Below are 27,319 nucleotides of genomic sequence, written 5' to 3'. Positions count from 1 at the left end.
CACATTGGAGTCTGAGAACCTCGGCTTTCCCAGGACCACAGAAAGGCCTGAATGGCTGCTGTTCACGTGCTGTGTGTGAAGAAGGGAGCAGTGGCGAAAGGCGGGCTTCTGGGGCCTGCATGGGCCTCGTGGCCCTGGACCAGTGGACAGAGAAACATACTGGAGGCCCCGCCACCCCACCCCACCCCCGCCACCCCTCTTTCCAGCTGCTGGGCAGCCAGCTGCCTTTGCCACCAGACTGTCAACTCTTATGCCTACTCACGCAGGGCTGTGAAGTCAAGACTGATTACGGCCCGCTGCTGCACACCCTGGCCGAGTTTGGATGGCTTCTGACAAGCGTATTGCCTACGCCCATACTGAGACACGACAGGTAATGCCCCTGAGTCCTCGTCTACACATTTCATCCTAAAATCTGTTCATTTGTGAGATAAATTAACTGACGTTTGTTTAAAGACTGTGAGAAACGCTTCTAATGTGGTTCCGTGGAATTGGGAGGTTAGCAAATCCAGTCCCTTCGTGGTCCAGGCCTACAAAACCTTGGCCTCCTCACGCTGGGGACAGAGCTGTCTCCACATAAGTCAGGCTCAGGGCTTGTGGGTGGGAGCAGGCAGGGAGCCTTGCTCCTCCACGTGCTCCCAGGTGACAGGTTAGCTGTCCCCTGCAGTGCTTGTTCGGATGCCCACACTGACACTGGACTCAGAAGCTCGCAGTGTGCACTTTCATTTCCTCTCTCTGCTCAGACTTTCTCAGGAAGAGAGCGTTGGTCACCAAATCTTATTAATTAAATGTGTGTGTGTGTGTGTGTGTGTGTGTGTGTGTGTGTGTGTGTGTGTGTGTTCGAGACAGCAGGGTTTCTCTGTGTAACAGTCTTGACTATCCTGGACTCATTTTTTTTGTAGACCAGGCTAGCCTCGAACTCACAGCAATCCACCTGCCTCTGCCTCCCAAGTGCTGGGATTAACGGCATGCACCACCATGCCCATCTAATTAAATAATTTTTAAAGGAGCTGGTTGATTCTTCCGTGTAAGCTGCTTCACTGTCTCTTCATCCCGGAGATGCCACCTCTACCCTGACTGTCACCCTGAGCATCACTGCCTGGCACAGCTGCCCCACCCAGTGTCTACTTTCCTCGGGTGGCACAGTGCCCCCCCATGGCTTCCTATTCCCAGTGGCCATCGTGTGTGACTAGGCACAGGTGTGAGAACTCACGCTTCCAGGTCTCACCTGTTTCCCCTGGGCTTCGCAGACTGTAAAAACCTGTGCCTCACATGGCTTTAGGATAAAGCCACACTTTTTTTTCCCAAGGGCAGAGGTATCAAGGACGCGCTAAGACACTCAGAGAAGCAACAAGAGACAAACAAACAGCTCGTCCATTTTCCTCTCTGAGTGCCAACTCCCTCGCACATTATTTCCTAACTTTTTCCATCTACCGTACCTGTGGAGCATCAGTCCAGCAGGGACCACTCAGTCTTCACAGTGGGCTACGTGAGCCAGCGCATGATGCTTACAGATGCTGCAGACCCACCCCAGTGGGACAGGCAGACGCTTAGACGACGGGACCCAGGCATTTGCCTTGGCCCAAGTTCTTGAAACATGCAGGCATTTGAGAAATTTGCAGGGGCTTCTGAAACACAGAGAAACTCTTCTGCCTCAGCCATGGGTCAGTACCCACCGTTCCACACACACCGCCTGAACAACTTGTGTGTCTGTGCCTTCAGCTCGTTTTGTTTGTTTGTTTGTTTGTTTGTGAGACAAGGTCTCTCCATGTAGCCTTAGCTATCCTGGAACTCACTTGGTAGACCAGGCTGGCCCTAAACTCACAGAGATCTACTTGCCTCTTTGTCCTAAGCGCTGAGATTAAAGGTGTGTGCCACTACCATGTCCGGCTTATTTGTCTCTTTTCCATGGCCCTCCTAGGTGTCATTTGGCCTGATACAGGAAGAATTACAGACCTTCCAAAATGCATAAACCCTGAACCTGTCCCCTTCCTCTTCCCCTGAGGAGACGTATAGCCTTGTCGTTCATTTGGGGCTCCCAGCTGGCCTCGCTGCTAAGCATTTCCCACAGTGCTCTGAATGAAAGGGCAGGGCGTCTGGCAGCCAGCCCGCTTCTGCTGAGCTCCAGTGGCATTTCCTGTATCCGGTCAGGATCCGTTTGGGAACGAAGGCCTAAGCCTACGGGTGGAACAAAGTCTGCTGTGATCCCCGTAGACCTGAAGGGGGGAGTAAGGCTGTGAGACATGAAGCCAGACTCAGCCATCTTGGGACAAACTGTGAGGTCCTAACCTGCAGCCCATGCTTTGGAGACGCCCTCACGAGGAATGGCTGTATTGCTAGCTCTTGAGCAGAGGGAGAGAGGTGCCACGACTTTACCACCGTGCACATTTCTCCTGCGCCCCAGATCCTCCTAGGCTGTGGAGGCGGCCCTCTTCCCCGTCCCTGTGAGGGCTTATCTCTCTGTGCTATTAGAATGACAAGGGGCTGACTGCTCACTAAGTACGCGTGGCCAGGGAATCCTTTCTGTAGTAACTGTTAAGGATTGGGGGCCTGGAGAGGTGGCTCAGTGGTTAGGAGCACCGCTGCTCTTCCAGCGGTCCCGGGTCTGATTCCTAGCATCCACACAGTGGCTCACAGCCGTCGGTGGCTCCAGTCTCAGGAGGATCCGATGCCCTTTTCTGGCTTCCTGAAACACTGCAGGCATGTGGTACATTTACATACAGACAAAACACCCAGAAACATAAAGTAATTAAATTTTTCTTCATTTGTTAAGGGTTTTTTAAGGTAAGTTTCAGGACAGTATTGGGGAATAATCCAACGCTGTAGGGTTTGAATGTGTCTAGCAACCCTCAGACCAGCTCCACGGTGCTTCTAGAATAGATGCGTGTCTCCAGACTATAATGGGGAAAGGGCACGTCTTTGCTTCTGTTCAGTTGTTATTATTTGATGTTTTATAATGTATCGACACTCTCCAAACATTGTTAAGTGAAATTAAGAAACAAAAGGTGTGGTGTGTGGCATATGCCGTTAATCCCAGCACTCGGGAGGCAGAGGCAGGTGAATCGGTTTGAGTTCGAGGCCAACCTGTTCTACAAAGTGAGTCCAGGACAGCCAAGGCTACACAGAGAAACCCTGTCTCAGAAGAAAGAAAGAAAGAAAGAAAGAAAGAAAGAAAGAAAGAAAGAAAGAAAGAAAGAAAGAAAAAGAAAAGGTCAATCTACCCATGAAAAGATGCAGAAGCAGCCATGGCGCCTGGTCCTGAAGTCATTTACGAGACAGCCAAGTGTACCTCTCCTGTCGTGTTAACACATAGCCTCGGTCTCCTTAGTGCTGCGGCCACAGAGGAATGCCCCACACCAGGCTGCGTGCCGTTAAGACCTTTTACCTCACATGTGCATGTGACTAAATGGTCAAGAGACGAATCCATTCTTTTTGTTTGGTTGATTTTGGTGAACCAATAAGTTTACTTTGGGTTACTTACGGGAAAAGGATCAGGGTTCACTTCCAGGCACGTGGGTACCTTCCCAGTAGCCACATCACTGCCAAAAATGTTCCTTCCTCTCCTGGCAACTATTCACTGCCCGTCGCTCCCATCCCCCTCCACAGAGGATGTTGATGCTGCCAACCTGTGGGGCTTCTGCCCGTAATTTATCACAGCACTGAGAAAGAGGTCAGGAGTGCCATAGCCACCCCACGGCGCCGTACCCCTTCTCCAGCCCACCACTCTGCCATGCTCCCTTAGGCTCGAGCAGGTGGTGTGGATGTCCCTGTGTGAGGCTGAGCATCCACGAGTCACTTTCTCCACTCTTCGCCAGTTAGGAGTCAGAACAGTAACAGCTGCTGAGTGCAAAAAGACACTCCTCTCCCCAAAGCTGACAGCAGCCCCGGGCTGTGGGCATAAAGATTCTCAGTGATCTGACAGGCACCTCATGTCTACCCGGAAAATGACAGTTGCAGATTCCCATCTGAACAATGGCCTTCTCACCCATAGGCATGTAAGTAATTTACAGCACCAGGAATAAGTTAACTATTAATGTTTGCCCTTAAAACAGTTGTGGGTGCTGGAGAGACGGCTCTGCTCTTCCCGAGGACTGGGGTTTAGCTCCCAGCATCCACATTCAGACCATACAACCGCCAAAACACCTACACACATAAAATAAAAATAAATAGCAAAATCTCAGAAGAAACAGTTACTGCGAATGAAACACATAGAAAGTACATTGAGCACAAAGTACATGAACTCACGCTTTAAGCGTTCACTCACTGCCAGCCAGGAAGTGGACCTACGTGCTGTGAAGCTCTTTTCTCTGTGTTGCTTTCATTCGTGAGTTTTGTCTGTGTGTAGCAATGCGGCCGCTCGTCCTCCTCCACAGTATCTACCCTGTTGGTGGTTGTGGCCAGTCCCTCCCAGCTTATAGGGACCCTGGGGTGCACCTGTGGGCACTCTGTAAGTCAAAGTGCTGGGTCATTGGGCATTCTTTGTTTAGTTCGGCTACATAAACATTGTCGTCACTGACTCAAGTAGGCTGCTTCTGCTTTCACTTGCAGCCAGGTGGGAGCATTCCTCTTCCTCAAGCATAAGCTATTGCTGTACTTCAAAACGGCACCATTGTGCGGTGTGTGGTGCTCTCTGTGGCCTCCATGTGACTTTTGTTTTTGTTTTTAGCTTGTGTATGTGTGTGCATGCGCGCGCACATGCTCACGCACCTGAATATATATCTATGCACCATGCGAGTGCAGACTCCCACAGAAGCCAGGAAAAGGTGTGGGACCACCTCGAAGTGGAGTTCGGCAGTTGCTACCCATGCTCTGGGTGCTGGGAATCCAACCCATGTGCTCTGGGTGAGCAGCAAGTGCTTCTAACGCCTGAGCCGTCTCTCCAGGCTCTTTCAGTAATTGTTTTCCTTATGAATGAGGTTGAATACATTTTCCTTTCATGAGCCACCCGAAGTTTTTGATCAAGTAACTGTCTGAGTCTTTTGCTCACACTTAAGATTGTATATATAAATTATTTAAATATAATCGATGAGAATCTCTTATTAGTTTAGTTAAATATTGCAACTTTCACCATGTCTGTAACTTGTTTTACTCCCTGCTCTTTTCATGGTCTGTCTCTGTCTCTGTCTATCTGTCTGTCTGTCTGTCTGTCTGTCTTTGTGTCCCAGGGCCGCAGGCTCTTGGCATGATAGACGTGGTTACTGAGCAACTGTAGCTGCTGTGAACACTCCTCCCCATGGACCCAGGCAGCCTGGGAAGCACTCCAGAGGCTCCCGCCCTGAGTGGCTCTGGCGAGGGGGGCTCTGCCATGATGACAGCTAAAGCTAAGTTAGAGGAACAGAGTGGCTAGCTACAAAGAGGCATATGAGAAGAATGGAACAGGCTTTGGCTGTCTCAGTGGGAAACACATAGAAAGTGCCCCACAGACTCCCCAAATTAGTCTCTGACAGTGCGTGCCAAAAGCCTTACATCTTACCTTTTTACCTAGTAATCTCATTTCTGAGAATTCATCTCAAGGAAAATAATTTGTAAGAGGAAGACTCTGTGTGTGTGTGTGTGTGTGTGTGTGTGTGTGTGTGTGTGTGTGTAATGTATATGTGTATACATATATACATACATACGTAATAATAATAGTACATTCTGGTACCTTCACTTTTTGAAGATTTTAGGTATCCATTAAAAATACCATCACATATAGAAGGAATGCAAGGAAACGTAAATACACGCTGGTCACAGGTATGAACATAGGCAGGTACTGAGAAGAACCAGAGAGGAAACAAAACATGAAAATAATTTTTACAAAACCAGTGAGATTATAATCAAAGGTGGGGGCTTTGTTTTGGGGGGTGGTTGTAATCACTATATTATGTTAAGAGAATTTTTAATTATTGTAAATTATTTTATGTATGTGTATGTATATGTCTGTGTGTATGAGTGCCCCGTGTGTGCAAATGCCCATGGGGGAGAAAAGAGAATGTGGGGTCCTGTCGGGCTGGAGGCACAGGCGATTTTTAGCCACCTGCTGTGGGTGCTGGGAAGTGAGCGCAGGTCCCCTTGCAGAGGACCTTCTAAACAATTCTTTCAGATGTATTTTAAGGTGTGTGAGTGTTTTCCCAGCATTTATGTGCATCATGCACATGCATTCCCTCAGAGGCCAGAAGAGGGCATCAGATCCTCTGGAACTCAAGTTAGAGGCAGTTGTAAGCTGTTGTGTCCATGTTGGGAATTGAATCTGATCCTCTGAAAGAGCAGCCAGTGCTTTTAACCACTCGGCCATCTCTCCCGCCCCAGCAGTATCACTGGGTCAACTCTCCAGCTTCTTATTTAGTTAACTTTTATGTGCCTGGATGTTCTGCCTGCATGTTTGTCTGTGCACCGTGTGCCTGGCAGATGCCAATGGAGACCAAAAGAAGGCATTGGATCTCCTGGCACTGGAGTTACAGCCAGCCATGAGCCACCATGTGGGTGCTGAGAATCGAACCCAGGTCCTCTGGAAGAACACAGAGTGATCTCTCTAAACCCCGCCCCCACCAATTAATGTTTTTAATATAAGGGTTTTTTCCTTTTTGTTTTTCAATACAATTTGTAGAGTCATATTGCATAACTATTTGGGGATCAGAAGATTACCCCCACAAAATATGTATGTAGGTCAACCTAATCAAATATAGAGAAAATTACTAATTTGCCAGAACAAAGTATAATGACACATATACGAAAATGCCATAATGAAATCCATTTGTTGGTATCTAACTTTAAAAAGCAAATAAAAGTTCTCTAGGATTAAAAAGATTCTTAATTCACAAACACTAATGTCACTATTTTAACTTCCAGTGAAGGGAATTTGGCTACAAAGCAGGTCGTGTTCCTCCAGAGGCCAGCAACGTGGAGCTCAGCTGTTCAAACCCCAGAAGTGAGTAAAAGTCACCAAGTTTGATGTTATGAGTAAGACAAGATAGTAAAACATTCTACCCTTAAGCTCTCTGTATCATTCTAAACCCAAGTACAGAATAGGATGGGGGGGTGGGAGGCTCCCCACAGAAACAGTCTCCTAAAGAAGAAACTGACTGGTTCCCCCAGAACCCACTGTAGAAAGGAAAAAACTGACTCCCAAAAATTGTCCTCTGACCCACACACATGCTGTTGGCCTGCATGCACCTACACTCACACACACATGTACTCACAAAAATTGTAATTTGTTTTTAAAAAGAAAGAACATATACCGGCCCTCCCAAAACATGCCACAGTGGCAAACGCTACTGAAGTATGCTGTTTGAACCTACAGCACATTGGCATCGGGGCCAATTGAGCTGCAGGCAGTTAAGAAAGAGCAGACACAGGACATGCCCTCTGCTGTCCCTTCGTGTCTGCCATAGGATGGCGTGTACCTCACCTTACAGAGGTAGCGGGTTCCCAATCTTCGTACACGTCTGCTCTCCCTTGTCAGAAGGGACTGGTACTGCGGATGACTCTTTCTGACTTGAATCTATAACTCGTTCTCCACTGTTTTCCCATGCCTGCCCCTTCCCTGGAAGCTCACACTGCCTTTCCTTGGCCAGTCGCTTGTCCACAGTCCGTCAGCCTCTGTAAAAGCTGTGCTCTGCTCAAAGTCTTCCACACCAAGCCATCTCCTTGAGTTTTTGCTTCTTTTCTACAAAGTCCCTGTGTGCATACAAAATAAATCCGTGCTGCTGGCCTGTCCTCTTCCACTGTAGTTCCCAGGCCTTGGCTACCAATCCTAGCATGGTAGGGAGAAGAGGGTTTTTTCCGTTCTTTGTCTAAGTTTTGTGAGTCAAAGTGTCTGTGTTTGCAAAACTCTGCACAGTTTCGGGTATCTTGACCTCTGACTACAACCCAACACTTCTCTATTGTCCCAAGCTGACACAGGCCAGCCTTTTCTTTTTGAAGGGGTTGTGGAAATAGCGTCTTTTTATATAGCCCTGGCTGTCCTGGAACTCACTTTGTAGATTGGGCTGGCCTTGAACTCAGAGAGGTCCACCTGCCTCTGCCTCCCGAGCAGGACGTCTGGCTGTTGTCCTGCTATTCCCTCAGGTGGGATACTGAGCAGAGGGTGCCTTACTCTTGTGTTTTGAAGCTGGAACAATGTTTTTGATCGGGGGAAGACTGTACTGAAAATGCCTAACTTGCGATAGGACCCACACACACCAACAGTGTATGCAGTTCAGCCATGCTATGATAATTTCAGTTAGTTTTGAAGCAAGGTTGACTGGCTGCATAAATAAGTAGGCTGAGAGGTAGGGAACGGGCCAGGAAGATGAGGAGGCAGGGGAGGAGAGTCACCATCTAGAAAGGCTGACTTAGCACCCACATGTAAACACGGTGTCCCTCACCTCAGGGAGGGTAACACTGGCTCGTGCGTTTTCTTTTTTTTTTCTTTTTTCTTTTTTCTTTTTTTTCTCCTTTATTAATTTATTCTTGTTACATCTCAATGGTTATCCCATCCCTTGTATCCTCCCATTCTTCCCTCCCTCCCATTTTCCCCTTATTCCCCTCCCCTATGACTGTTCATGAGGGGGATTACCTCCCCCTGTACATGCTCATAGGGTATCAAGTCTCTTCTTGGTAACCTGCTGTCCTTCCTCTGAGTGCCACCAGGTCTCCCCCTCCAGGGGACATGGTCAAAGGTGAGGCACCAGAGTATGTGAGAAAGTAATATCCCACTCTCCACTCTACTGTGGAGAGTGTTCTGTCCATTGGCTAGATCTGGGTAGGGGTTTAAGGTTTACTGCCTGTATTGTCCTTGGCTGGTGCCTTAGTTTGAGCAGGACCCTGTGCCCAAATCTGCCTATCATAATGTTCTACTTGTAGGCTTCTAGGACCCTCTGGATCCTTCTACTTTGCCATTCTCCCATGATTTGCTCATCTAGAGTCCCACTAGAATGTCCTCCCCTCTGTCTCAGTTTCCTGGTAAGTGAAGGCTTTCGTGGGACATGCCCCTTGGGCTAATATGCAGAGATAAGTGAGTATATACCATTTGAGTCTTTCTGCTTCTGGGTTAACTCACTCATTATGATCATTTCTAGCTCAAACCATTTATCCACAAATTTCGGGAATTCCTTGTTTTTAATAGCTGAATAGTATTCCATAGTGTATATGTACCACAGTTTCTTTATCCATTCTCTTACACAGAGAAACCCTGTCCACCGCCCCCCCCCAAAAAAAAAAACTAAAAAAAAAAATCTATCATGTTCAATGTTTCTGGGGCTGGAAAAATGGCTCAGTAATTGAGAACACTATTTGTTTACCAGAGGACCCAGATTCAATTCCCAGCACACTCATGGTGGCTCACAACCATTGTTAACTCCAGTTTCAGAGGATCTGACTCCCTCTCCTATCTCCTCAGGTACCAGGTGTGCACATGAAATAGTCATATAAAACATATATACTTTTTTGTTTTGTTTTTTGAGACATGGTTTCTCTATGTAGCCTTGGCTGTCCTGGACTCACTTTGTAGACCAGGCTGGCCTTGAACTCACAGCGATCTGCCTGCCTCTGCCTCCCTAGTGCTGGAAACATAAAACATTTTTAAGTTCTCTCTCTCTCTCTCTCTCTCTCTCTCTCTCTCTCTCTCTCTCTCTCTCTCATACACACACACGCACGCACGCACGCACGGTCTCCCTGGCTTTCCTGGAACTTACTATGTAGACCAGGCTGACCTTAAACTCAGAGATATCCACCTGCCTCTGCCTCCCAAATGCTGGGATTAAAGGTTTGTGCCACCACACCTGACCTCCCTGTCTCTTTAAAATATCCAGTCTCTTCACTTGAACTCCAGTAACATAAAATCAAGTTAAATACTTTTCAGTCCAAAAGGAAAGAACCAGGACACAGTTACCATCAGATCAAAGCAAAATCCAACTTATAAGTAGCTCAGTGTCCACCATCTCTCAGCTACTTCGGACCTCTGAGACAGGAGCCTGGGCACTTGAGGCTAGCCTAACAAACCTCATCTTTAAAGAGACCCTCATCTTTAAAGAATAAACAGAAGATGAGCTAGAGATAGTTCAGAGTGCTGGCTGTTCTTAGACGACCTGGGTTCAGTTCCAGTTCCCAGCACTCATATGGCGGCTCACATCCATATGTAACTCCAGTGCCAGGGGAATCTGACGCCATCTTCTGGCCTCCTCCGGAACTGCACACACACGGTGACCAGACAAACATGGAGGCAAAACACATATATAAAGTAAATGAAGAAATTATAAATAGAAGACCGTTTGCTTTATAAATTACACAGATTGCATTTTCCATGCCTTCTTCTTCATAAAGCCTTCCCTTGAGGGCACAGAATTCTTAGGAAGCAAGAGCAGTGGCTAGCCTCTTTTCCCTGCATGAGGTACCATTGAGTTCAGTTCTTTTTTCTGTTCCTCAGTCCTATTTGTGTTGTTGTGTTTTGAGGAGATGCCTACAGAAAGATTCCAGGAAATGAAAAATGATAGCTCTGCTAGAGGGGGGTGAGGATTCTGGTCAAAAGCTGAGCGTGCAGTGCAAGTCTATAATCCCAGACCTTGGGAGCTGGAGGCAGGAGGGCCAGGAGTTCAAGGCTACCCTGTCTCAAAAACAAAACTAAACAAAAAAGATTCTCACCCCCATCAGCTAAATTTTAACCTTAAATTTTTCTTCTAAGAGCTCCCCCGGTTTTTTGTTTGTTTGTTTGTTTGTTTTTTCTTCCAAGACAGGGTTTCTCTGTGTAGCCTTGCCGGTCCCGGACTAGCTTTGTAGACCAGGCTGGCCTTGAACTCATGAAGATCCACCTGCTTCTGCCTCCCAAGTGCTGGGATTAAAGGAGTGTGCCACCATTTCAGTTTTTAAAAAATTCTGCCCATATCATGTATGAGAGACAAAGGGTTACTTAAAAGTATTTGTTGTCTGGGCCTGAGGAGAATCTCACTGGCTGCTCTTCCGGAGGACCCCAGTTCGGTCCCCAGCACTGCTTTGGGCAGCTCATAACCACCTGTAAACTCTGCTGCATGGACTCTGACCCCTTCTTCTGGACTCTACATATGCACAGAGACACAATTTTAAAAGAATTAAGAAAACAAAAACATAAGCCAGGCATAGTTGCACATGCCTTTAATCCCAGCACTCGGGAGGCAGAGGCAGGCAGATCGTAGTGAGTTCGAGGCCAGCCTGGTCTACAAAGTGAGTCCAGGACAGCCAAGGCTACACAGAGAGACCCTGTCTTGAAAACCCAAAAATAAAACAATTTAAAAAAGAAAACAAAAACAACTTTTCTTCAAGCTCAGAAAAGAATTACCATGCATAGTAGGCTTGGGAGCTGACAACAAACGGGAGAGGGCCCTGCGGGCTTGAAGGAGGAAGGACCAGACAGCGCCTGTCGCCTGCTGCAGTCTCCGTTTCCTGTATCCACACATGCCACAGAGCTCTTAGGACTTGCTTTGAAAACACATCTAAATGTGTCTGGTGCCATGACTGGCAATATGAGAGGTTGTAATTATTTCACAGCAATGTTTTTCTTTCAACACCAGATCATTAAATTCTGCTAATGGTATAAAGAGACTGGAGAAAAATCCAGTAACACCAAATGGCCCTGTATTTTCTCCAACTAAAACGGCCATCAGCTGTAATATAGAAATGTAGTTTATCAGTCTGTTTTGCAGTTCCAAAGCTTACACACACCTATGAAGCAGCAAATATTTATTAGGTAGAGGGCACTGGACACTTATTTGATTTAAAATTTTCTACATATCTGGAACTTTTTATAATAAGAAAGTTGGGAAATTTAAGGAAAAAGCATGAGTCAGCAGCAGCAGCATCTTCCCGTGCTGATTACTAATTCGTAAATAACTAGTTACTAAGAAGTTCCAGCAACAAACAGCTAGATGGCCTATGAGGAGGGTTAGGGGGAAAGGCACCTGCTGCCAATCAGTCTCTGAAATCCATGACTTCAGGGGAGAAAACCAACCCTACAAAGCTGTCCCTGTCCTCCACACAGACACCATGGCGTGCACAGCATCAGTAAACAAACCAACCCCGGAAAAAAGTGACTTCCACATAGGAAACGATGCCAGTGATACCTAAAGATGGGCAGGCACTCGGGTGGTATCTAAAGATGGGCAGGCACTCGGGTGGGCTGGGGTTTCCTAACCTGGATCAGCATTGCTACCCTTAGAGCCCCTACGCCAGTTAGTGCCATGCTCAGCCACTGAGATGCAGGAAACGAGAATTCCCAGTGTGCACTGGGCAACGCCTTCCACAGGCAATCATTTCTTCCATCTGAACTCCCCCACCTCGCTACATCCACTTCCACAGAAGACTGGGAATGCCATCTCTGTGTTGACACCATAATGAAACATCCTATGTGCAAACACTGTGGGATGTCGGTGGAAGAGAGCTCTGTCTTTAAGAGAAAAGTGGAGACAGCCCCTGGAAGTCAGGCACTGCTTAGGTTCGGTTTGGTTTGTGCAGGGTGGATGTATTTTTATCTAAACTATTTTTAAGTGGTACATAATTTTTTTAAAGATTTGTTTACTTTTGTATGTATGAAGGTTTTGCTTGCAGGGATGGATGTGCGTGTCTGGTGCCCAGGAAGGCCAGAAGAGGGCATCCTTGGACCTAGAGTTACAGACTGTTATGAGGCACCACATGGGTGCAGGAACCAAACCCTGGTCCTCTGCAGGAGCAGCCAGTGCTCTTAACTGCTGAGTCATCTCTCTAGACCCTGGTGCATAAAAAAATTTAAGGTGTGTGTGTGTGTGTGTGTGTGTGTGTGTGTGTGTGTGTGTATGCAATGTGATGTTTCAATGCACATATACATCGTATAATTTTAAAATCAAGTTAGCATATCTGTCTTTTCAAATATTTATTGTTTATGATGAAAACAATGAAATGCTTTTTGAAATCGAGTGTACACAGTCACCCAACGGGGCCACAGCAGACCAGAACTTCCGACCCTAGCTGTAATTCATGTCCATCAGTTAACCATTCCTCAACCTTTTCTCTTCATTCTTCTCTCTCTCTCTCTCTCTCTCTCTCTCTCTCTCTCTTTCTCTCTCTCTTCCAGCAGACACCATTCTGTGAGATTAGCTTCCCATATTCTGTGTGTCCGTATGAATGTGTTCTTGCCTTCCTGAGCCTAGCTGGACAAATAGTAATGGATGTCTGGTTAGGTGGTGTCTGCTCACAGGTCTTGTGAAAAGCAGGACAGTAAACATGGAGTGAGCTACGTTAGTTCAAGTGGCCATGCTTCCTGTGATGGTGATAAGGGACTGAACCTCTGAACTGTAAGCCAGCCCCACTTAAATCCTTTCCTTTAGAGGAGTTGCCGTGGTCATGGTGTCTCTTCATGGCGATGAACCCTACTAAGACCGAGAGCCACTGTGATGGGGGCAGCACCTTCCTCCCTTAGGCTGAGTCCTAGACTGAAGAAAAAGCAGCCAGTGAACTGAGCACAGGCCTTCGTTATTCTCGCTCTCCTGACTGAGGACTCAGTGTGACCAGCCGTCATAAACGTCCTCTACCACCTCTCCCCACCATGGTGACTGTGACCCCTCAAACTGTGAGACAAAATAAGCCTCAAGTCTATTTTCTCAGGTGCTTTGCCAAAGCATCAAGAAGGGACACTAACAGAATGGGTCAATGGGTGGCATTGGGTCTGCACACAGAGCTGTGTAATCCCCTCTCACTTTATAGAGAAAATATCAGAAGAAGCAGGAGAGGCCATGAGCAAGCCTGGAAAATGGCGGGAAAAGCACCGATGCAGAGGGGAACGGCAAGGTAGTTGCTAGAGGGAGATGAGCTACAAAAACGTGTTTTTATGAACCACTTATATGCAGAAAGAGAGAGAGAGGGATGGAGGGAAGGAGGAAGGGAGGAGAAAGAGAGGAGATACAGTTAAGTATGTCAAGGTTCAAACAGTAGTAATTTTGGAGATAAGATTACAAGAGAGGCCTGGCAGTGGTGGCGCACGCCTTTAATCCCAGCACTTGGGAGGCAGAGGCAGGTGGAGCTATGTGAATTCAAAGCCAGCCTGGTCTACAGAGTGAGTCCAGGGCAGCCAGAGCTACACAGAGAAACCCTGTCTCAAAAACCAAAACAAAAAAAAAAAAGAGAGAGTTCTCCTTTTTTTTCCCTTTGTTTTACCAGGTTCTCTACATCAAATGTGTATGTAATATATTTTATAATACACACACACATATATACATACAATTCTGTAACAGAGAGTTTTATCTAGAGAACACAGGTCCTATGTCACTGATCTACTATTGTTTCTGCAAATGTGATGAAGAGACTAAGAAAAGACAGATGACTCCAGTGCCGGTGTGGGCCGGACACTCCTCAGCCTTATCCTTCATGGGGGACCACTGAAGAGCGAGGGACTGAAATAAAAGGTCCCCCAGAATGCGATGGAGGTCAGACTCTGACGTTTGCAGTTATTAGGACATCACTAATTGGCTGATTGTTTTAAAAGATAATTCACATGGGGTGTGGTTGTGTGGGAGAGGCAATTATTGTGAAAGACACAGTTAGCACACCCCATAGTTCTCCCACAGACAGAGGTGAGTATTCTGAAATCTTTTTTTTAGGTATTGTGTCAGGTTGTATTTCAAACTTACAGCTGCTGACTGTTTACTTATTAACGATTATCTAAGAGTAAATTACTACGAATAGATTGTTCTAAAGAGTATTCTGTTTTTATCAAGGAAATTCTCATTGCAGTGAGGGCTGTCCTCTGTTATCTGACATACAATAATGTATTGCAAAAGTCACCTTTGTCCCTGTTGCAGCCGAGGGCTCCAGTGAGTCAGGCTGGAAGGCTGTGAGCACAAGCCAAGGGGACCTTTCCGCCTGTGGGAAAGGGGCGCCTGCTAGCCGGGCTTGGCTTGAGGAGGCAGCAGCGCTGTTCAGGCCTGTCATGGATCGGGCACCACTCTCAACTCGGGCCCCTCCCTCAGAGGACCCCTCAGGCCCTGCTGCAAGTGCCCCAGTCAGAGCACTCTGAGCAGGAATAAAGGACAAGGGTCAAAGATTTGATGTTTGCATTTGCTGAGAGCTAGGGCGCGCCAGGGCAGACAGGAACAAGAAACTTTGTGAGGCCCAGCTTCTGCGTGCCCGCCCTTCCTTCCTTCTTTCTTTCTTTCTTTCTTTCTTTTTTTCTTTCTTTTTTTGGTGGGCAGGGGTTTTGAGACAGGGTTTCTCTGTGTAGCTGTCCTGGACTCGCTTTGTAGACCAGGCTGGCCTCAAACTCACAGCAATGCACCTGCCTCTGCTTCCCAAGAGCTGGGATTACAGGCATGCGCCACCATACCTGGCTTCTAAGAGTTTCTTAACTGTAGCTTTTCCACACAGTAAAGTATAACCCGGGTTCTTAACGAACACTGAAATGAATGTGAGGTAGATGAACTCTTTCTTTGTAAATGGAAAGAATACTATGACAACTAGTTTGGTGTCTGAATCCTCATTCAGCTTTACAGAGCTGAATCTCAGTGATCACATCCAGTGTGTGACACATTAGCAGTGACAGCGAAGCAGTCCCGTAGCCGCCTGGACGCCCACATGCTGAGCTTGAGTCCTCCTCCAGCCCCCCTCTGTCACTTAGAGAGTGACCTAAGATTCCAGGGCAGAGATGTCATCATGAACGTACTGTCTTAGTCACTGTTCTGCTGCTGTGAAGAGACACCAAGCCTGGTGGAGGGGAGGGCAATTCTTATTCAAAATGAACCAAGGATACTGCTAGACAACCTTTAGTAAATATTTATCAACAAAGCACCCACACTTTGTTATGGTGCCATTGTGAATGAGCTGGATCAAACTGCAGAGCAGTAACCCTGCCTTGGCAGGTCAAGGAAGGGGGGTCCAGGCAGTCATTCAAAAGCAGTGGTTCTCAACCTTCCTAATGCTATGACCCTTTAATACAGCTGCTCATGTGTGGCCTCTTGTTTTCTTATCAATTAGACTTTATTATACAACCCAACTATCCTCACAGGAGGGAAAAGAGGTTAAGGGGAACAAGAATAAACCTTCCAAGAATCAGTTCCATAGGGTGAATTCCTTAGCGTCTCCGGGCCTGTCCTAAAGTGAAGCAATCTGCACCACCACAGCCTTCTCTCTGCTCTCTCCACTGCCTCTCCCAGGTGGCCAGCAGCCCCCGGACTCTCCTCTGGCCCCCTCCTCCCCTAGATGGTCCTTTTTCTTAATTCCAGACCCAGGATGGCTCCTCTCAGTCCATCACAATGCCCATCTCAGTGGAGTATCCGTGGTGTTTCCAAGGGGCAAAGCCCACCAAGACTGCTTTCACCTGAGGCAAATCCCGCCATCTTTCCACACTCATGTTGTGGTGACCCCCACCTGTTGCAATTAGTTTAGCAGTATTGTCTAGTAATGTTTATTATCAGGCCTATAATTATTACGGCGGTATTTTCTAACCTACTAGCAATCAATCAAGACACAGACACCGGTTACATTTTAAAATAGCCTCAGTTAACATGGGGCAGGGCAGATGTTAATCCCCTATTGGGGCAGGTCCCGCCCCAATCCCATGCCATCTGCTTCTAATATTTCTACCGAGCTACCTCCCATCCATAATCCCAAATCCTTGCTAATGCTATTGCCGCGTGCTTCTTCCTGCCTAACCCACAGCACAGCCTTTTTCCTCCTCATGTCTCTTCTCTGGTCTCTCCTCCTCCCAAGATTCTCTCTCTCTCTCTCTCTCTCTCTCTCTCTCTCTCTCTCTCTCTCTCTCTCTCTCTCTCTCTCTCTCTCTAAGCCTGGGAACCTTAGCCACGCCTATCCCATTCGCCCTGCCCAGGTGTGATGGCTTTTTATTGGTTAAACAGGTTAGGCTCTTAGGCAAGATACAATATGGGGTACAGAGACAGCAAGCAGTAATTAGCACCAAAATACATCTGACCAACCTCCAACACCCAACCATTAAAATTATTTTCATAGCTACCTCATACCTGTAATTTGGCTGCTGTTGTGAGTTGTAATGTAAAGATCTGTGTTTTCCGATGATCTTGGGCTACCCCTGTGAAAAGGTCATTCGAGCCCCAAAGGGGTTGTGACCCACAAGTTGAGAACTGGCTGCCCTAAAGGAGCCTTTAAAGTGCCCCAGCGTTTTTTTTCCAGGCCATGCTTAGCACCCCTTAGGACACAGAGAGGAGGAACCCAGTAAAGCACATTTCCTGCTGTGCAGATACCATTACCTCCAACAACAACAAAATGCGCTCATTTGTCTCTTGCTCGCTTTATTTCCCAAGTACAGTTTAATTCATTTCTTTCCTGAGAACTGTGCACACAACACACCTGCCACTGAGAAGGTCTAGCGAAGACAGCCAGAGACGCGCAGGACTCGGAGCTGGACCTTAGAGATAATAGGAGCTCCTCAGGTGCTGAGGATGGGGCCAGGGCCCGGAGCAGGATAGGCAGGGCTGGCCTCTGAGCCACACCCGGGACGCCTACAGCAAGGAGTGGGAAAGAAATGGGGGTTTGAGGCTGAGAAGCAGGGGGACAGAGCTGGGCGCATGTGCCACGCCCTGCTTGACAATCTCCTTGTTTCAGAGGAAAGCCAGCCGCCTCCTGAGGAGCGAGGACAGGAACAAGGTCGGCAGCAGCAGGAGCGTCGGCCTGGACACTAGTGGGTCCCAACCCGCGGCAGGCAGAGCCCCTCTTGAGGAGGGTCCCCTCACTCCCTCCAGAGAGTGCTGGACCAAGGAGGAGCGGCCTACACAGAGCGACAGCTTCTCGGGGTTCAGCAGCAGCGACAGTGTCCTCCGGGAACTGGATGACGGACAGTTCGAGCAGGAGGAGGGTGTGACACAGGTCACTTGCATGTGAGCTGCAAGGTGACAGCCAGCTAACTTCATTTCACTACTACTATCTGCCTTTACGTAGTGTTTTTAATTTCCAGGCACAGCCTTCCCCTAATCTACGTAAACTTTGGCTCAACTTCTGAGACAAGGAAGGATAACCAAGTATTTATCGATTTTAAAGCATGCTTACATTTCTCTCAACTGAACCATCTGTGTAAACAGATGTCCCATCTGGTCATTAAGCAACAGCCGGTTCACTTCCCCCGTGAATGGACAAAATCAGTATTTCTCGTCAGCCCTATTAAGAAGAGTGGCTACCCAAATCATTATTTCAACCAATTTGAACCTTCTCTGGAGGCTACCATCTCACTTAAACTGGAAAATATCCTCTCCCTCCTAGTCTCTCTACATACACACAGACTGGTGAAAATATCTACTCCCGCCTGTAACGATTAATCTAATTTTCTCTCTGACTGTTGTGTGTCCATACAAAGCAAGACCCATTTGTCAAAAGTCTTCAAAAACAAGTCTCTCCTGTGTCTTCTTTCAAAGGCCGGCCATGTGGCCAGTCCTTCCGTGAACCGATAACGTTGGCAGTATTGATGCCAGCAGCCTTAAACAGTGGCATTAAACAGAATTTCTTAATTCGGTTGAGGGCTGGCAAGATGACTCAGGAGGTAAGGGCGCTTGCCACCCGAGCCTCGTGACCTGATTCAATCTCTGGGACCCATGCAAAGGTAGAAAGAGAACACCAGCTCTACACAGTCATCCTCTGACCTCCACGAGCACTTGCCCTTCTACGGCTGTTAGATACAAACTACTGTGTTCTTATCGTCACATGTTAAACCTGGAAAAGTGTTCCAACCCAGAATCGAGGAGTGGAGAGGGGCTCCCAGCTCGTGCGATGCAGCAGTGCTGGCGACACTGACCTCCACGGCCACCTTTCCCCTGCTACCCGGGAGGCCTTGATCTTGCCCAGTCATTACCAGGTAAAGATTAATCTTCCACAGAATAGGGGACTTTCCTTGGCTGACCTCCAAGATAACGATAGCTGCCTATGCCGTTAAGCAGTTCACATTATTATATATTCTTATTGGCTTGATGTTGACTTTGTGAGTCATTTGAATTATAAACTGTCATTTGTTATTTGGCTGCTGTTTTATTGAACACAAATGCTCCTGTTTTGTTTTTCTACACTTGGTTTTGTTGTTTCTTTTTGGAGGTGGGGGTAGGGGTATATTTTTGTTGGCTTGTTTGGTTGGTTGGTTTTTTGAAACAGGGTTTCTCTGTGTAGCACTGACTGTCCTGGAACTCTGTAGGTGTCACCTTTTCCAAACCTACTTTATTTGGGGTTCTTTAAATGCTTATACCTCCCTTCCAACCCACCCACCCTCGATAGGAGAGAAACGGTTATGGGAACAGGAGAAGTAGACCTTGTTGAATTCAGTTTCTGGGAGCGATTCCCCTGGTGTAGTTGGCAGGATTTCAGCAGACCAGCAATTCCACCAAAGTTGCTGCTGGAACCTGGAATAGGAGCCGAACTGGCTCTGTAAAACAGGATGGCCTCAAACTCAGAGACCATCACCTGCCTCCTGAGTGCTGGGGTTTAAGGTGTGTGCCACCACCATCACCTGCCTCCTGAGTGCTGGGGTTTAAGATGTGTGCCACCACCATCACCTGCCTCCTGAGTGCTGGGGTTTAAGGTGTGTGCCACCACCATCACCCAGCCCTCATTTTGTTTTGCTGCATGTAACTCTGGAACTCATAGCACTCCTCCTGCCTCGACTTCCTGAGTGCTGGGATTACAGGCACTATGCCACCATACCTGGCTTTCATATGCTGTATGTGCAGAACAGAGATGTATTGCGTGTCACCAAATATTTAGTGTTCCCAAATTAAGCTACTCCCCATGAGTTTCTGGTGATGTCACAACAATGCCCCACGTGTGCTGTGCTGAAGCCTCACTGCCCACACTGCACACCGCTCAGACTTCTCTGTAGACATATTGTCAGTGCTGCAGGTCTCGTGGGGCACGGGACTTGATTTTCAGATGAACCTGGGCTATATAGTCAAGTTGATATGTAGGACTAGTGGTGTACACCTACAACCCCAGCACTCAGAAAGCCGACACAGCACAAAGTCTGAGGCTAGCCTGTGCTATAATAAACAGTTGGCGGACCTCTGATGAAAACAGAAAATTACTTCAAAACTCTGCAACATGTCCTGGAGCTCTGAAACATGGGGGCATGCTCAGAAAGAGGGGGCAGTTCCCCTGACAGGGGTGACAAGGCGACAAGGTTGGGGAAAGAGGCCTTATACTAACGCTGGTGCACAGGGAGGACCCAAAACATCAAGAACAGAGTATGCAGGGAGCAGTGTGGGAGACGACAAAGCAGCAGACAGACAGATAGACAGACAGACAGACAGACAGAACAGAGATGGAGGCAGAAGAGATGCCTTGGCAGTTACAAGCATGCACTGCCCTTGCAGCCGACCAGAGTTTTATTCCCAGCACCCACATCAGGCAGCTCCCAACCACCTATAAGTCCAGGGAATCAGGCACCTGACATGGCATAAGCGCATGCCCCAACTCAGACACGTAATTTAAAGTTTTGTGATTTTAAGTACAGAGATAGGGGCTGGGGCTGGGGCTCGGTTGGCGAGTGCTTGCCTAGCATGTATAAAGACCTGGCTTCAACCCCCAGCACCATGGAGAAGCAGGCAGTCTCCATGGGGAAGTAGAGAGCAGAATCCTGGCTTTAGGGCCATCCTTGGCTACACAGCAAGTTAGAGGCCAGCCTAAGCTACATAGGACTCTGTCTTTAAAAAAAAAGAAAAAAGAAAAAAAAAACTAAAGATAAGAGGCCCAGAGGTGGTGGTACATATCTGTAACCCCAGCACTCCATGGGCAGAGACAGGAGGGTCAGGAACCCAAGGTAATCTTAAACTATTTACTAAACTCAAGGCTGGCCAGCCAGGCCTACATGAGACCTTGTCTTTAAAAATAACATATGAGAGAAGAATAAATAAAATGGAAAAAAGGAACAGAGCTATAAATTTACATGTAAGTGGGAGAAAACTTAGGAATATGTCAGTTACTTTTAATTTTTTTTAATGCATACAAGCAGCCAGGCATGGTAGCTCACGCTTTTAGTCCCAATAGTCATGAGGCCAAGGCAGGCAGATCTTTGAGTTAGCCTGGTGAGACCCTATCTCAGAAAGAAAACTGTAAGCACCCTTTTTTGTTGTTTAACTAAACTCAGGGTCTTGCTTCATAGCTCAGGCTACAGCTCTCGTGCATCAACTTCCAAGTGCTGCATCACACCAAGCCTGCACACCAAGCCAGCAATGGTGCTTGCTGCCAAGGTTGACGGCCCAGGCTCAGCTCCCAGGACCCAGGCAGTGGAAGCAGAGAACTGACTCTTGCAAGCTGCTCCCTGACTTCCACACATGCACTGGCTAGCCTTGAACTATCTAACTGAGGCTGACACTGAACCCCCAATCCTCCTGCCTCTACCTCCCATGCACCAACCCTCCTTTCAGTGTCTATTTTAAGATAGTCTCACTCAGTTGCCCAGGCTAGCTTTGAGCTACACAGACCTGGTTGCCCTCCAACGTGTTAACCTCTTGCTGTCATTCTCCTGAGCACTGACGTTCTAGTCTTTTACTGCCAGGATCAGGCTTGATAAACAGTAGAGAAGGCTGTGTCTGCAGCATGGTCTTTATTCTCTGAGTTTCTGGCGCTTGTCAGGGGCAATCCTTGTGGTGACACAGGGGTATCCCAGAATCCCTGTGATAGGATACGTGCTCACATTCTCGTGGACTCAGCTGTTGTGATACACACCAAGTGATTCACAGCCAGGTGCTTGGCCAGACACTGTTGCCCTTGCAGAATCAATAGGTTGACCATCAGGAGAAAAAAAAAACAAATTAATAATTATACAATGCTGGGGAACCTGGTGTACACTTATAATCTCAGAACTAGGGACACAGACAGGTGTGCTGTACATAATTTTTCTTTAGAAAAATTAGCAGTACAAGCCTGGCATGGTGGCCCAGGCTTTATCCTAGCATTCAGGAGGCAGAGGTAGGCAGATCACTGAGTTTGAGGTCAGGCTGGTCTACAAAGGGAGTTCCAGGACAGCCAGGGTTACACAGAGAAACCATGTCTTGAAAAAAAAATACAAATAATTAAGCCACTTCAGGTGATGAAGATGAGGAAAAACATTTGAGCATAGCTCACCAAAAAAAAGCTTTGAATGCTCAAGCTGAGGGAAGCGTCTGGGAACACAATGTTTGACAGGACGCAGCCTCTGCTGGTGCAATGGTGCTGTAGGGTGAAGCGCTAAGAATGTCCTTGCTCATCGTAGGGTCATGGTTGGCGCTCTCACAGATGGGAGAGCAAGAAGGCACATCCAAAGACCTTCTATGTCTGTGTGATCCGGCTGGAATACAGACACACCTTTAATCGCAGAAGATAGAAGCTAGCAGATCTGAGTTCAAGGCCAGCCTGGTATAGAGCAAGTTTCAGGTAAAGAAAAGCTTAGGTTCGAGCTTGGTAATGCGTGCCTTTAGTCCCAGCACTCAGGAGACAGAAGCATGCGGACTCTGAGTTCTAGTCAGCGCTGTTCAGGCTGTTTGCCTGAGTGAATTGAGAAGCAGTGCAATGGAGTTGAGTTTTAGCAGTTCAGTTCATAGACTACAGAGGTAGGTTTTTTGTTTGTTTGTTTGTTTGTGACAGGGTTTCTCTGTGTTATCCTTGGCTGTCCTGGACGCACTTTGTAGACCAGACTGGCCTCGAACTCACAAAGATCCATCTCCCTCTGCCTCCCAAGTGCTGGGTTTAAACGTGTGCTCCACCACGCCCAGCTTCAGAGGCAGTTTTACCAGGACAGCTGTACAGAGACAGGTTGAGGAGAGAACAAGCTGGACACAGGTGAAGACACAACAAGCCAGAGAATGAAAAGGAGCCAGAAGATTAGAACAGATTGCCAAAGTTACTTTGAGACCAAGCAGAGCAATTCAGTCAGAAGCCGAGAGAGAAGTCAGATTGAATCAGTCAGCTAGGAAAGGCATTTGAGCCAAAACAACTGAGTTGAGCCAGCCAGACCAGAGCTCAGTAAGACAAGAAGAGGTAAGCTTATTCAGCAGTAAGTCTCAGAGGCTGAGAACATTCTAGGCCTAGGTTAGATTGTATGGAGGCTAGAAGCTTCCAGGACTAGGTCTGGGTTAGTAGATGGAGTCAGTAAGCCTCTAAGAGGACAATTAAGTCAGGTGAACAAAAGTTACTTTTACAATCTGATTTAGGGCTAGTGAGATGGTTCAGTAGGTAAAAAGCATTTGCCACCAAGTCTGATGGTCTGAGTTCAAATCCCGGTACTTCTATGGTGAAAGGACACTTGACTCCTGGAAGTGGCCCCTCCCCCTCCACACACACACACACACACACATTAAATATAAAAGAAAAAAAGGTGTTTTGTTTTTGGTTTTTTTTTTTTTTTAAACATGGTTGTGGGGCTGGAGAGATGATAGCTCAGAGGTTAACAGCACTGGCTGCTCATCCAGAGGTCCTGAGTTCAATTCCCAGCAACCACATGGTGGCTCACAACCATGTATAATGAGATCTGGTGCCCTCCTCTGGTGTGTATGCACATGCAGGCAGAGCACTGTATACATAATAAGCAAACCTTTTTAAGAAATTATTGTGTCAGCAGAGGCAGGCAGATCACGTCCAATCTGGTCTACATGGCAAGTTTAGGACAGCCAGGGATACGCAGGGAAACCCTGTCTCAATAAACAAACCAAAACCAAAAATGAAAAAGAAAAAGTTTGTGTAATCTAAGGTAGTGGGAAACACAGGGGAGAGCTCTCAGGCTGAGAACAGCAGGACACCAGGTGGTGGAGACCTGAGACTGGAGGACAGACAGCTTCTTAGCAGACACAGAGAGTCGCCAGAACTGAGGAGAGCAGGTGACAGAGGGCTTGAAAAGCAAGTTCTTTGTCGGCTGAGAAAATGTCGTGTGAAGAGAAACTATCACCTACTGCTGCCCTCCCCTTGGTGCCTGCCCACTTGAGCAGCACCGCCGAGTCACCTGGATTCTCAGTTGACCCATTCTGCCCCAGGAATGCTCTCCCCGCCATGCGAGCACCTCCAGGCCTCTGCACCCATGCAGCCTGAGGACTGGTGAGGGCTATGACTGAAGGACCTGAAAAGGGGCTTCTCCTGATAATCTGCTTCCCAGGCTGTGGCCTCTGCAAAGGTCTTAGATCTGACAGCAGTCCCATTCCGCTTCTGGCCATCCTGCTATACTTTGGACTGATGGCTCTGTATCGAGGTGTCTCTCCATGTCTGGTATTTATTTGAAAAAATAAGGACGTAGTGTCTACTCTACCCTAAAAGGTGACATTTTATTCAGGAACAGTAAACCCATATTCTATTAAATATTCCTAGACCCTCTGGGCATGGTGGCGCATACCTTTAATCCCAGCACTCGGGAGGCAGAGGCAGGTGGATCTCTGTGAGTTCGAGGCCAGCCTGGTCTACAAAGTGAGTCCAGGACAGCCAAGCCAAGGATACACAGAGAAATCCTGTCTAAAAAAAAAAAAAAAAAACAGCCAGGCGTGGTGGCGCACGCCTTTAATCCCAGCACTCGGGAGGCAGAGGCAGGTGGATCATTGTGAGTTCGAGACCAGCCTGGTCTACAAAGTGAGTCCAGGACAGCCAAGGCCACATAGAGAGACCCTGTCTCAAAAAAAAAAATATTCCCAGACCCAATAACTAACAATTGCTTTCCCCATTCTCCAAAGTAATGCTTAAAAAACCTTTTCAGCCAGGTAAGTACCTACACTCCTTGCACTTTGGTGGTGAATGAAGAAGCTCTGACGGTCAAAGCCAGCCTTGGATACATAGCAAAGACATGCCTCAGGGGGAAAAAAGGAGGAAGGGGATAGGGGAAAGGAGGGAAAGAGAAAAGGAAGAAAGGAAGACACAGGAAAAAAATCTCTCCTAATTCCTCCGATGTTTGTTAATTACTTGAAACCATTTGAATTAATATATTTAACTATGTTCAAAATAACCACACATAAATACAGTATTAAACTAAGTATGGTGGTGCTAGCCTGTAATCCCAGGATTTGAGAGGTTGAGAAAGAATTGCTTCAAGTTCAAGGGCAGACTGGGCTAAAGTGGGAATCTCTCTCTCTCTCTCTCTCTCTCTCTCTCTCTCTCTCTCTCTCTCTCTCTCTCTCTCTCTCTCTCTCACACACACACACACACACACACACACACACACACACACACAGGAAACAAAGTCAGGCATGGTTGGCACATACCTTTAATCCCAACACTCAGGAGGCAGAGGCAGGTGGGTCTCTATGTTTTTAAGGCTAGCCTCCTCTACACACTGAGTTCTTAAGTTCCAGGACAGCCAGGGCTTGTAGAAACCAAACTAATGCCATTTTGTGTTCATAGCCTGAGAACTTGACATACACACACCCCAAGTTTGCAGGAAGAGCCACACACATACAGCTATTAACCGTTCCTAGGAGCTTACACCTGGGGCCAACCAATCAGAGCTACAGGTCACAGTGACAGAACAAATGAAAAACTCCCCACTGTGGTCTGGCCATGGTCCTCTCCCTTAGCCCTGGTCCCCCAGCCAATCAGCTTAAAGGACAACTTTCCTGTACCCCTCTAATCTATCATGTACTGGCAAGGCTTGGAAACTCCCCTTTTAGTTTTTTCCTTTAAAAACCCTGTAACCCAGCACTAGGGCCACCATCTTCTTTCCTCACAAGGGGGTTGATGGTCCAGGCTCTGAGCTTGACTAATAAACGAGACCCTGTGTGATTTGCCTCCTACTGATTCCTGGTGGTCTTTGGGGGTTTCACAACTTGGGCATTACAGGCTGCCTAGTAAGACCTGTGTAAGAACAAACAACAAATACACTATTTTTTAAAAGCCTTCATTGACTTCTCAATAGTCAAATTTCGAATAAGTCCATGGAAAACTTTTTTTTTTTTTGAGTCACTGTTTAATGACTGTTTAATTGCCAGTTTAATGACCCTCCGCCCCTGCTCAGCTTCTCAGGGAGCCAGAACTACAGACACTACAGACAAATGCAACACCAGGCTTAAAAATACCTTTGTTTTCCTCATCAGGACAGGGTCTCACTATTTAGCCCAGGCTGGGTTCAGAGACACTCCTCCTGCTGAGATTCCAACAAAGGCTTTTTGTGGAGCAAAAGATCAAACCCAGATAAATACTGCCTTGAGCCACAACCCCAGCCCTGAAAGGCTTTATTACAGAGTACTGCCAAGGGTTACAGCTCTTTATCTCTTGGCATAATATAGTAACATAAGACATCATTATACTGTAAAATACAACTTACATGCTAGTCAATGAAACTTCCTAGCTTTATAGACAAAAGTGACTAATGTGATGGATCAAAAAGGTTTGATTGGGAGCTAAACAGATGATTCAAGTGTCTCAAATTCAAAATCATCAAAAGGAAAGGAAAGAAGGAAGGGGGGGAGGAAGGGAGGGAAAAAGAAAGGAAGGAGTAAATCAGAGCCAGTGGGATGACTTAGGGGGTAAAGTATTTGTCACCAAGCCTGAGTTTAATCCCTAAGACCTACATGGTAGAAGGAAAGAATCAACTCTTGAAAGCTAACCTCTGACCTCCATGTGTGTCCATGGCATGTGTATGCCCACCCTCCATGTACAATAAATAAACAAGTACACATTCTTCTTGGGGTTTTGTTTTTTTTTTTAAAGATTTATTTATTATGTATACAGTATCCTGCATGTATGCTGCGCACACCAGAAGAGGGCACCAGATCTTACTATAGATGATTGTGAGCCACCATGTGGTTGCTGGGAATTGAACTCAGGACCTCTGGAAGAGCAGAGTTATCTCTTCAATCCCTCTTCTTGGAGTTTTTATATGATTGGGGGGGTGGGGATTTTGGTTTTTTGAGACAGGGTCTCTCTGTGTAGCCCTGGCTGTCCTTGACTCGCTTTGTAGACCAGACTGGTCTCGAACTCAGAGATCTGCCTGCCTCTGCCTCCCTGAGTGCGGGGACTACAGACGTCTGCCACCATGCCTGGCTGATGATTGCTTTAATTATGTGAACATGGTGAGTGGGGTATGTGCACATGTGAGCAGAGGCCCCCAAGAGTCCAGAAGAGGGACGTCACACCCCTCAAGCTGGAGTTGCAGGTGGCTGTGGGCCACCTGAAGTGGTCCTGGGAACCTTCCTCTGGAAGAGCAGCAAACATTCTTAACACCTTTAAGCCATTTCTCTAATGTCTTTCTTCTTGGTTTTAGTAATTTTATGTCAGGCATGGTGGTGGCATATGCCCTTTAATCCCAGCAGTCAGGGAGGCAGAGGCAGGCGGATCTCTGTGAGTTCAAGACCAGCTTGGTCTACAAAGGGAATTCTAGGACAGCTAGGGCTACACAGAGAAACCCTGTCTCGAAAAACATATTTATGAGGGGTGTGTGAGTGTGTGTGTGTGTGTGTGTGTGTGTGTGTGT

The 27,319-nt window shown here is 47.2% G+C and overlaps 1 protein-coding gene across 1 annotated transcript in view; it reads left to right on the top strand.

Moving 5' to 3' along the window:
• RFTN2 (raftlin family member 2) overlaps positions 1–25,634 on the top strand; it is a 60,900-nt gene extending 35,266 nt beyond the window's left edge. The window contains exons 7-9 of the mRNA XM_084780637.1: positions 267–370; positions 6,826–6,904; positions 17,530–25,634. Of these exons, the coding sequence (XP_084636763.1) occupies positions 267–370; positions 6,826–6,904; positions 17,530–17,805 (459 nt within the window). The 3' untranslated portion in view covers positions 17,806–25,634. The remainder of the gene's footprint in view (positions 1–266; positions 371–6,825; positions 6,905–17,529) is intronic.
• The last annotated feature ends 1,685 nt before the right edge of the window (positions 25,635–27,319 follow it).

This window comes from Acomys minous (genome assembly GCF_964271855.1).
Source record: "Acomys minous genome assembly, chromosome: 4".
Taxonomy (NCBI): Eukaryota; Metazoa; Chordata; class Mammalia; order Rodentia; family Muridae; genus Acomys; species Acomys minous.
Note: the sequence above shows the minus strand (reverse complement) of the source record. Positions and strands in the feature narration are given on the sequence as shown.